Source organism: Carcharhinus amblyrhynchos, chromosome 30 (genome assembly GCF_965287045.1).
Source record: "Carcharhinus amblyrhynchos chromosome 30, sCarAmb.v2.hapA, whole genome shotgun sequence".
Taxonomy (NCBI): Eukaryota; Metazoa; Chordata; class Chondrichthyes; order Carcharhiniformes; family Carcharhinidae; genus Carcharhinus; species Carcharhinus amblyrhynchos.
This window is the reverse complement of record NC_137353.1, coordinates 2,661,285-2,673,744: the sequence shown is the minus strand read 5'-3', so window position 1 is coordinate 2,673,744 and position 12,460 is coordinate 2,661,285. Positions and strand designations below refer to the sequence as shown.

Below are 12,460 nucleotides of genomic sequence, written 5' to 3'. Positions count from 1 at the left end.
CCTCTATGATTCTATGAGTACTAGGAAATTGAATTACCTTCTTGTGTTTCTATTGACAACTTTTTGTCTGGTGTAATATAGTTCATTTTTCTTGTTTTAATAAATATTTTAATCTCTGTGTTAAAAATTCCATCACCAGACTCCTGTGAATTTGTTCAGTAACTCTCCTCCAGGGTTTCTCAAAACAAAAATTGGGATCTATCAAACCAGGATTCACTTTAGGAACTGATTTGTCCAGTAGTAACATCAGTTGGGATTGTAATAGTCAGTGTCCATGCTAAGGAGGTGAAAATTAGTAAACAGGTGGGTCTGGCGGGGCAGGCTGTTTGAGAGTACTGGGAAATAGGTGAAAATGGTGAGTACAGGCCTGAGTGTGTGCAGGACGTGTAAAGGTCTCTGAAACAGATGAGACCAGCAACTGACCGAATTTGATTGTTTAGCATTGAATAATGGGGTCATTGTCCAGAGACAACTAGGAAGAGGAGTCAGATTATTGCCAGTTAGCCTCTAGCATGAAGTAATGCAAGTGTCAGGCAACAATGTGCCCTTGTCAGCAGGCTTTGTGAAAATGCCAGAGTGCAAACTAAGTGAAAAAGAATTATAAGTTAATTCATATCTAACTCTATCTGAAAGGTATATGAACTTCGATCAACCAATGAGAAAGTAGCTCTCAGTGTAATGATAGTGAAAATGAAAAAAGGTTAGAAAGAGAACGCTGAAAATTACTGGAGACAGGAGAACTTCAGAATAATGCTGCACAAATATTAGTGTGTAATAATCATTTTCTAAGTAGGTCAACAGCAGCATGAAAATAAAACAAAATCATGCAAGAACCTGCACACTATTATCAGGGCCCAAAATTTCACAGCCAATTTGTACACTCTCAAACACATTTAATTTGGATTTATATTATCCCCTGACTAGTGAATGTGATGGTGATTCTGTTGATACTTATCAGAACTGGCTGACTTAAAAGGAAAAATATCTTAGTTCGAAACCTGACATTGTCATAAAACCTGCTGATACTGTTGCATGGCACAGGATCTCTGTGGATGAGGAATCCACTACTGAACATGACCCATAATTGATCAAGCAACAGTCACTTCGTAAACTATTGCTGATCTCATTGCAGTCCATGCAAAATTAACAATTTAAATAGGTTTGTATAGAATAACAGCAATTTAGTTCAGACTTTGTCGTTTCTATGAGGAACATTAAGTATTAATTAGATTTAACTCTAAAATCAGTAAACCCAAAATTTCAAATGGAATTTTTAAAGGCACATAGTGACAATGATTAGAGTTTGAAATGTAGTCCAGTTCCACTCAGTCTTTGATAATGCTCCTATAAAGTGGCCTGGAATGTTTCATTATGTTAAAGCTGCTCTATAAATGCAACTTGTTCTTTGACGTTTTTCTCGGTGATGTTTCCACCCATTCCACTCCCACCCCCGCATATATGGTTCCTCAGGAGTTCCACATGTTTCATCTTTGCAGTAGAAATTTTGATACTCAAGAACTCTTGTTCATTCTGATGAAACCTTTTAAAATGTCTCAAATCTTCAAAAGGCAAAAAATTATTAATGTTTTTCTTCAGCCTACAAAGGGTCTTGGGGAACCTCTGGTGCAGTTACTTTTGAAGAAGTGCAAAGAAATTCACTATCGTGTCCTGGTTGATGTTTGCCTCTCAACCAATATTGCTAAAGAATAATTATCTTGTCACCATTGCATTATTGTTCATGCAACCTTGCTATGTGCAATTTTAACTGCAGCATTACCTACATCACACCTATGACTATTGTCAAGAACCAGATCAGAAACTCCAAGATATATCATGAAGTTAGACGAGACCCTAACTATTTTTGATTTTGGCATTAGTGCAAACATATGGTGATTCACTCCAGGTGTGATTCTATTGATCCACCGGGAAGTTTTTTTATTAAAACAAAATTTATTTAACAACAGTTAAAATATACCAAAAAGAATTAGCATAACTTTTACCAATTGAAATATCTAAACATTACAAGGTACAATTCTTAACTGCTAGCTATTTCTATTAGTTCCAGTTTAAGCAATATCCCCGTAGACATGAACACTTCAGAATCAGTTAGCAAGTCACACAGGCTTGTGTGAATTTTTAGTCCTTCAGTCTCTTAACCTCTCAAGATAGAGGTAGAGAGAGAGAGACACCTGTCGTCTGACTCTCAGGCAGCAGTCTCCGAAGGAAAACCTGTCTTCATACAGCAGAACTCCAGTGTGAGAGAGAAAAGAAGAAAACATCTTTGCCATTTGCAGGCCTCTAGAGGGGGATGCTTATTTTCTAGCATGTCCCCAGACTTTGTTCTCCAGAAAGAAGAGAGAGAGAGAGAAAGAGCTACTATTTGTTTCCAAATTCAAACAGCAACTGCCTGTTTTGTTGCTCCCTGCATGCCTAGCTCTATCCAGTAATATGATTTTCATGTTAATCAATCTAATCAAACCCTACTCTGAAAATGCCCTCTAAGGGCAACTCTAAGAATAACAATAATGCATTAGCCCAGATTAAAACAAACACTCCAATAATTAGGAGCAATTAACCTTCTGCAGAATGAACAGGTTGTGCAACTGGCTGTAGACAATTCAGCAACACTAAACAGAGCTGGCTTATAAACACAATCTTCACCAGAAACATGAAATAATTTTTTTTTAAAGACACAATATTGTCACATTACACTTTTCAACTATTTTGTTGGCTGCAAATTCCCTGGGATATCCTGAAGGTGGGAAATTAAATTTATGCAAGTTACTTTTTCAATCGAATATACCTACAAGCTTTCAAAGCTCACTATTTATACAATATTTTCAAAAACTGAATTGAAAACCAGAATGAATTTTAGATGTCAAAACAATTTAAATGATATCAAGATTATAAATCTCAACTCCTATTGTGCAGCCAACACCAAGGTGTGTCTTTATTCTAGAATTAAATTGGTTCCCATGTTGTGAGAATAAGGAACAAGGATAAAGAGAGACAAGCTGGGAACATACTAAGAAAACTGAACAAACTGATGAATTTGGTTAACATAGCCACCAAACATTATTAAATTCACTGGGTGTTGGAAGAATCTGATTCATACAGATGTGTGATATTAATTACATAGCAGAAAGATCACGTACTTGTTGTTGGTAGTTTGCTGCTCTTGAATATCGTCCTCCACTTTCTTCTTCTCTTTCTCCAAAGTTTCTTGCCTCCTGCAACATTCTTTTAATTCTTCTCTAAAATTAGAAAATATGCCAGGTGAAGGAATATGTAGACAGCTTCAAAAAAAATGCAGCAAACATTTCAGGAAATTCTATCATTCCAGCAGAATTTGTAAGTTGCATTTAGACCTAGTGAAACTGTAAAATGTCTTTGAACACTGAGGTTGCATTTCAACATCAACATTTTAAAAAGGCAACAATTATGCTTTTCAATTTAGCCATGGGACAGTCATGCTGAAATTACCAACATGTGAATGCAGAACATTTTCATACAAAATTCCTCACTCTTACTTCAGAGATGTCATTTACTTATTTACTTGCAACAGGTTAACATCTCATTTACTTTCATAACTTAAGTGCAATTTTGGAGCCAACTGAATTCGAGAGATGTTCTGGTTTTGTACATTTTAGGATTTTGTTTAATAATTATTAGGTCATTTTTTTAAATTCACTTGTGGGATGTGGCCATCACAGGCTGGACCAGCACTTATTGCCAATCCATAATTGCCCTTGAGAAGGTGGTGGTGAGCTGACTACTCGAACTGCTGCAGTTCCTGAGGTGTCGGTGCACCCATAGGGAGGAAGTTCCAGAATTTTGATGGAGTGCCAGTTAAGGAACTGTAAGAGTTTTGGACTCGGGCCACAGATACCCAAGGCAAGCAGCCAACTATTTTAAGATAGTTTATAAAGAGACAAAAATTTAGATAGGATGCAGTCACTAATTGGACAGAAAGATTCTATGACCCACGACAGGTGAGAACAGTTTACTGATCCCAGAGGCTGGACGGATGGTTGGCACAATGTGTGTTGATCTCAGTAGTTTGTGACGACAGCATTCTGCTCTCTCATCAAAAGTGAAACTCAGCCCCGGTTTCTCGTCCACCTCTGGGCCATCTTCTATTTGAAGACAGTTGCCCAAAGAGCACTGCCACTCAACTGCTTCTCTGCTGCATACCATCAGCACAACACCTATATATATACCTTTTTTGGGGCTGGTAGTTTACCTGTTGTTTACCCAGTGACGGTTATTTATCTTTTATCTAACTATTTTGATCAATAAATACAGGATAGGTAAAACATCAGGGCTGCTACTGCTGATTCTGAACGTCATCAAGGTCAACTTTTTAATTTACATCATATTCTGGTTCATTCTAAACAATTGCTTAGATCATGAGCACCACAGGATAGTATTCTAACAGCTTAGGAATGTCAACATGGCAGCCTGAACCAAGTGACCTGCCTGTTTCCAAAGACTGTTTAAAATTGTTGCCTTTTTAGAAAGATTTTTTTAGGGGGTTTTACATTATGCAGAAAATACCTTTAGATTAAAGATCCCAATTTCATACTAACGGCAATATATTTCCAACACAAATTGGTGAGTGGCTTGGACAGGAGCTGCTTGGTTGCGATGCTCCCATGTGTCTGGTGCTTCTAGGTCATAGAGATGGCAGCTTTGGAATGTGCTGCCCAAGGAACCTTGATGAGTTCCTGCAGTTCATCTTCTAGGTGGCACACACTACCACCTTTGTGCTGCTTTGGTAATGGAGGCAATGAATGCTTACAATGGTGAATGGAGTTCCAATCAAGTAGTCTACTTTGCCCTGAATGGCAAAGGTTCTTAGGAATTGTCAGAGCCGCACACATCCAGGCAAGTGGAGAGTATTCCATCACATTCTTAACTTGTGCCTTGTTGATGGTGGACAGGCTTTGGGGAGTCAGAAGTTGAGTTACTCTGCAACATTCCAAGCCTCTAACAAGCTCTTAAAACCATAGAAACCCTACAGTACTAGAGGCCATTTGGCCCTTCGAGGCTGCACTGACTCTCTGAAAGAGCATCACACCTGGACAGGTCAACCACCCCTGCACACAGTCTGTGTAAACCAATAGACAAAATGTGGCAAGCCACTGCACACTCTGAAACCAAGTGAGAGATGCCACACAAAACAAATTGCTCACATGCTTGTCACATTATGAACCATTTAGAATCACTAGAATTCTGGCTTTCACACAAGAGTTTCCAAACTCCACTTATAAAGAACACATTTTGAAATCTTTTCTCACACAAGGCTCTCTCTCAGATGCCTTCACTGAAGATCCACATCCAGGATTTCAACCTCTCCTTTCATTATTCCTGTATCCTGAATTGCCACGTGCATTCAATTTTCCACTCAATCTTCCAGGTGTCCATCCATGCCAGCAGAATACTACTGTTTCACAGGCTGTATTAAGGTGTCATCAACCTTAGGATAATTTCAGGTGCCTGATACTCACTAGCCTGGTCAGCACCTTGCAGCTAAGTCTTTCAATGGGAGTCTCTCTCTGCCCCTTACCTTAATAAGAAGTCTCACAACACCAGGTTAAAGTTCAACAGGATTATTTGGAATCACAAGCTTTCGGAGTGACTCGCCTGATGTAGGAGCAGTGTTACAAAAGCTTGTGATTCAAATAAACCTGTTGGACTTTAACCTGCTGTTGTGAGACTTCTTACTGTGCCCACCCCAGTCCAACGCTGGCAATTCCATATCATAGGTACCACTTGCCTTAACTTCATGAACAGTGCCTTATTTGGGTTCTGGTTCGCTATCCCACTGACTTCAATCTTCCTGCACTCCTTTCATTAACTGGTTTCTGAAATTTTCTGTACCTTAGCTTCGGGTTCTTGCTTACTGCCCTTTACTTCGTCCTGCCTGTACTGGCAGCTTCCATTCATGTTTTTGGGTTACATGGTTCAAATTGAACTCTAACTGCATCTGCTTTTCAGTTTGGACCTCTAGTTGAGAAGCACAGCTTAGTTTGTTTTTAAACCCCTGAATTGCTTTTACATTGTAAATGTGTAATTGTACTGCAGGAAAAGTTTAAAGTGAAACTATAGACTTCTAGGCACCTCTATCTAACATGAAGCTAAACTGAAATTTTAAATCACCTCTTAGAACAAATACAAAAACACAAAGTAATCTTAAACTTAAATCTTATTCCTAACACACACAATACAAATGTAAATTATTTAAACTTTCTCTATTTCTTAACAACGGATGTTGACCTACTAGATAGCAGAGGTTGGGGCTTTAGAAGGTGCTGACATTGGAACCTTGGTGAATTACAGCAGTGAATTGTACAGATCATACACATTGCTGCCACTGTGCATCACCTTATGGTGGTAGTAGTGGAGGAGGGAGAGAATTCATTTATTTGTAGTGGTGGGCAGGGGAGAGCAGATGTGGGAGCTGGGGATGTTGACGATGGCCATTGGCGGAGGGATGGGGGGGCGGGTGGGGTGTGGAGAAATGCCGATTGCAAGTGGTGGGGGGTGGGGGGGGTGGGGGGGGGTGGCTACTTATTGCTTTGATCTGGGCATCCTTTAAACATAGTGCCCTGGCCTCAGCACAGTCGAGCTTTGCCAGGGTGTTAAGGCCCACTCCCCTGCATAATGGCATGAAAAATGCCTACCTGTTTTATTGAGAAATATGCTGCTTTTTTTTCATTAGAACCAACACTCTGCCATTTTTGATAAGACCCCGCCTCCCCGGCCCCTGCCTACCCCTGCCACTGCTCAACCCCCCTCCCTTCCCCCTTAATGGCAGAGGTTACTTTTATTTTAAAAAGAGCTTTGCTTTGGAGAAAACGGTTTTCCTCACGCATTTCCATATACCTAATGGGAAATGGACATTTGAAGATAGACGGTTGAACGCTCCTCCATATATATAATAGATTCTGCGGTACCTTGTAGAGCACTACTTTCAATTTTATCACGACTAAAAGATGAAACTAATTTTGCAACATAAAAGGTGGCAATAGAAACCTGTAACCAAAAGACATACTGTAAGATCTTGCTATTAATTTCAAACTGAAATAGAACATAGAACATTACAGCGCAGAACAGGCCCTTCGGCCCACGATGTTGTGCCGACCAATTAAGAAAAAAGCAATGACCCTCTAACCTAAACCAATCCCTTTCCATCCATAAACCTATCCACGGACCTCTTAAACGCCCCCAAACTAGGCGCATCTACAACTGCAGCAGGCAGGGCATTCCATTCCCTCACCACCCTCTGGGTAAAGAACCTACCTCTGACATCCGTCCTATAACTACCACCCCTTAATTTAAAGCTATGTCCCCTCGTGCTAGCTTTCTCCATCTGAGGAGAAAGGCTATCACTGTCCACCCTGTGCTTCAGTGCTTCAATCCCAAAGGCATAATCATTCCTCCTAATTATCAAAATCTCCAAACTGTGCTGGGAGTTACCAGTTTCTATAATGTAAACATATTAAGAGAGCCTGGAGCAGATCAGGTCAGGCATAAAGTTTGTGAAACTGATTTCCGTCTATTGTCAAAATGGCTCCGCACCAAATCTCCAGGTTTTACATTCTGTATGTTTCAGCCATCCATCAAAAAAAATAAATTACTCAGGAGTTGGCAAATGCTCATTTTCTAAAACAAGGTCATGACATCGATATTCCGATCACACCCCATGGAGAAAAGGAGCAATGGTCTGATGGGTCAAATGGCCTGTTTCTCTCTTAGGACTTTTCATATTATACACTAGTGGTGTTGAAACATCTCAACCTTGATTTGTTTGCTGGTAATTTTGTGTAACTACAGCTATGTACTACTGTAAGCAAACCAAAACAGGCAGCGCAATGAGCCAATGACAATACTCAGCACTTTCAAACGTTGCCAATAAACTAATTCATGAACAACTAAATATTCTGTTAGCAATATTTGAGAACTGGGGTGTCATTCCACTATCAAGTATCTTAACAGGCACATTCACTTTGAATGGGTTAACTTATTTGTTAAAATAGCAGAAATATGATGGAAATGTGTTAAGTATTCATACATTAATATTACATATTAATCTCTAAGCGACTATTGATAATGTTTTAAAAATTATTTAAGACTGTTATATCTGTCTTCTACTCATTTTGCTGAAATACATGAGAAAATACAGAGAGAGGACATGAAAGCAGCTGTGTACAGTGAATGCAGAGAAACAGAAAATCCAGACTCCAAAACACACATAGTTTCTTTGTGATATGTCTATCTCTTAAGTGACATATTACATAATATATAATATATAAATTCACACAGGTGAACATGGAGATATTAAAATGGCAATGAGATATAGATCAGAAAGAGGCAGGGAAAAGGAACAAAATAATTTTGGACCCCGAAGGAAATCAGAATAACTTTCCGACCAGAACAGAAGGGGGCCATTTGGCCCATCATGTCCATACCAATCAACAAAGATCTGACTACACTGATCCCATTTTCCAGCACTTGGCCCATAACCCTAAAGGTCATTGCAGCACTTGTGTATATCTATATACTCCTTAAATGTTAGGAGAATTTTTGACAACCACCCTTTCAGGCAAAGAGTTCCAAATTCCTTGCACCCTCTGAATGAAAAAGTTTCTCCTCCATTCCCCTCTTAGCCTTCTACCTCAAGTCTATGCTCCCTGGTTACTGACCCCTCTGCTAATGGAAAAAGTACCTTCCTCTCCACCATATCAATGCCCGATTATCTTATACATCTCTGTCAGGTCACCTCTCAACTTTTGTAGCTCTAAGGAAAACAGTGCCAGCCTGTCCAATCTTTCCTCATAGCTCAAATCTTGCAGGCCGGGCACCACCCTGGTAAATCTCCTCTGCACGCTTTCCAATGCATTCACATTCTTCCTATAACGTGGTGACCAAAAAGGCATGCAGTATTTCAGTTGTGGCCAAACCTGTGTTTTATACAGTTCCAACATGACTGCTCTGTTCTCATACTGTATGTCTCAGTTAACACAGGCAAATATCCCCACGCCTTCTTAATCACCTTATATACCTGTCCTTCCAGTTTCAGGGATCTGGGGATATGCACTCTGATCTTCAGTACTTTCCAGGGTCCTATCATTCATTGTGTAATCCTTTACCTTGTGAGCTCTCTTCAAGTGCTTTACATCCTACCAGGCTGAATTCCATTTGCTGTTACTCTGCCCACCTGACCAGTCCATTGATATCCTCCTGCAGCCTACGCTATCCTCTTCACTATCTACCACTCTTCCAATTTTCATGTCATCTGCAAACCTCTTGATAATTATGCCTACATTTAAGTCCAATTCGTTAATGTACACCACAAATAGTAAGGTCCCACCACTGAGCCCTGCAGAACTCCATGACAAACATCACTCACCATTAAGCTCTGCTTCCTGCCTCTCAGCCAATTTTAGATCCAATGTACTGTTTTGTCTTAAGGGATCTTATCAAAAGTCTTGCTAAAGTGTATAGAGACATCAAATGCATTACCCTCATCAGCACTCCTGGTTATCTCTTCAAAAAATTCACAATTATTCTTCTTCCTCCATACCAAAATGGTAACTTTGAAACCCGTAGTTTCAGCAGGTGTATGAGAACAATGGAAAAGTAAAGATGAACAAGATAATGTTCAACCTTTCTGTTCATGTATATTTACAAACGTTGATTAAAAAAAATTAGAATTCAGATGCTACAAGGAGTGTACAACGGAAAAATTACAGATCTGAGTCAACCAAATGGACATTAAAAGACACCAAGGGTTGAATTTTATAATGGGCAGGGGTGCAAAATTGGGTGCCATGGCAGGGGCACTGTATCCTACCTACCACTCATTCTCGCAGGTATTTTACTTATGGTGAAGGAGACTTTAGGCAGCCACTCGTCCATGAGTTAAACAAAGCCCTTAGGTGGCCAATTTATGGCCACTTGGTGCCACCACCTGCCACCACTAGGCTTTTTCCCAAGTTCCCAGCACTCTTGCTCTTGAATCACAAAGTTCTGGATACAGTCCCATTTACAGCTTGAGCACAAAATTCTAGATTGACACACCAGTGTAGCATACTGACAGAATTCTACACAGAATTTCAAATGTGACCTTTAACCGAGGATTGGGCGGATTTAAAGGATTCCATGGTACTATTTTGAAGAAAAGCAGGGGAGTTATTCCCGATGTCCTGGCCAATATTCATCCCTCAATCAACAGCAGTACATTGGGTCATTATCTGTTTCTGGGAGTTTGTTGAGTGCATATTGGCTGCTGTGTTTCTTACATTAAAACAGTAACAACACTTAAAATACTTCATTGGCTGTGGAGTGCTTTGAGACATCTGGTGGTCATGAAAAGCACAATGTAAATGTCAGTCTTTCCTTTTTTTCTCTTCTTCCAGGGATTTGCTATAGCCCCAATAGTGCTACAAGAAAGCTGCTTGCTGTTCGATTGGCTGGCAGCTCTTGAAGGTGGGATTTCCTCTTGAAAATGTTCCATCTCAAACTAATTAAAGACCCAACAGTCATGAAATGGGAGAAGAAGTCTGGTCAGGTAAAGGACAGCTGGAGACTGAAATTAGGGGAACTGTTTTAGAAACAGGTAAACATACAAAAAATAAATTACATCAAAGATGTAGAGCTGAAACAGGTCAACTGGTCTATATATAATTGTTGGTGCTTCTCATAAGCCTTCTCTATCTCGGTCTTCCTTTTTTGACTCTGTGTCCGTTTTTGTCAGATTACACTCCAGAGAAATGTGCTTTACAATGTAAAGGTGTTACTGAAGTGCAGGTTCTTGTTGTGCTTATTCTAACCCTGTCAGAATATCCAATTATTTTTCCCTACTTGTCCAGTTTCCCCTTAGATGTATCTATGTATTTACTTCAATTGCACCATTTGGCAGCAAATTCTACAGTCTAACCACTATTTGGGTAAAGAGGTTTTATCAGAATTCCCTGTTGGATTTGTTAGTGACTATCTTATATCTACGACCCTGAGTTTTGGACTCATTCATAAGTGAGCGGAGACAGTAGAGACCAAGGGTAATGGCCCTGGGATCCAGGTTCAATTCCCACAATATGAAATTGTGAAATGTGAATTCAATGAAAATCAGGAATTAAAAGTCTAATGATGACCATGAGCAGCTGTCGATTGTTATAGAACCTGCCAATACCTGTCAACCTTGCAAAGTCTCCTTAATAATATCTGGATTTTGTCTCAGACTAGTCAAAGGGAGTTGTCCCAGAAGTCCTCAACATCGACTCCAGGACGTCTCATGGCATCAGATCAAGCAGGAGCAAGGAAATCTTCTGTTGGTTATCATGCATCGCATGCTGCATGCTACCCCTCCTATCCATCTATTACCCTCTTCACCTCCCACTCTACACACACACACACACAACTGATGAATCAGTATGGCTCCATGGTGAACAAGATTTGGAGAACATCACTGAGAGTGAAAGAGTGTACTCTGGGTTGGGGGACTTCAACGTCCATCACCAAGAATGACACACTGTTACAGAATGGTCTGGCAAGACTAGGACTACAGCAGATGAGAAAGCCAAAACAAAAAAACATATTTACTGCAAATGCATCTGTCCATGACAGCGACCACCGCACACTGAGAACACATGCCATAATGTTGTTTAGCACAACCACAATGCTAAATGGACAAATCGAGCAACTCATGACTCGCAACCATGAAAGACTGTGGGCCACCAATGACAACAGAATTGAGCTCAACTACAATCTGTACTTTCATGGCCTTGTATATCCCTCATTCTACCTTTACCAGCAAACCAGGAATCAACCGTGATTCAATGAACAGTGCAGGAGGGTGTGCCAGGAGCAACACCAAACATTTCTAAAAATTAGGTGTCAACCTGGTGAAGCTACAATATTGGACTACTTGAATGCCAAACAATATTAGCAGCAAGTGATAGACAGAGCAAAGAAATATCACAACCAGCTGATCAGATTTAAACTATGCAATCCTGTTATATTCAGCCATGAATAGTTGTGGACAATTAAACAGCACGCAGGAGGAAGAGCAGGAGGCTCCACAAATCTCCCCATCCTCAATGATAGAGGAGTCCAGCACATCAGTGCAAAAGATAGGATCCATCTCTGTTTCCTCTTGGGTTTCCCAGTATCAGAGATGCCAGTCTTCTGCCAATTGAATTCACTCCACAGAATATCAAGAAACAGCTGAAAGCATTGAAAACTGAAAAGGCTATGGGTCCTGACAATATCCCGGCAACAACACTGAAGACATGTTCCAGAACTTGCTGCGTCCCTAACCAAGCTGTTCCAGTACAACTACAACACTGGCAGTAGGGAAAATTGCTCAGGTACGTCCTGTCCACAAAAATCAGGAGAAGTCCACCCTAGCCAATTACAACCTCATCAGTCTGTTCTCAATCATCAGTAAAGTGAT

The 12,460-nt window shown here is 40.2% G+C and overlaps 1 protein-coding gene across 1 annotated transcript in view; it reads right to left on the bottom strand.

Annotated features, from left to right (window-relative positions):
- cfap74 (cilia and flagella associated protein 74) overlaps nucleotides 1–12,460 on the bottom strand; it is a 210,440-nt gene that overhangs the window by 170,319 nt on the left and 27,661 nt on the right. Inside the window, exon 5 of the mRNA XM_080215220.1 lies at nucleotides 3,156–3,254. Within this exon, the coding sequence (XP_080071346.1) occupies nucleotides 3,156–3,254 (99 nt within the window). The remainder of the gene's footprint in view (nucleotides 1–3,155; nucleotides 3,255–12,460) is intronic.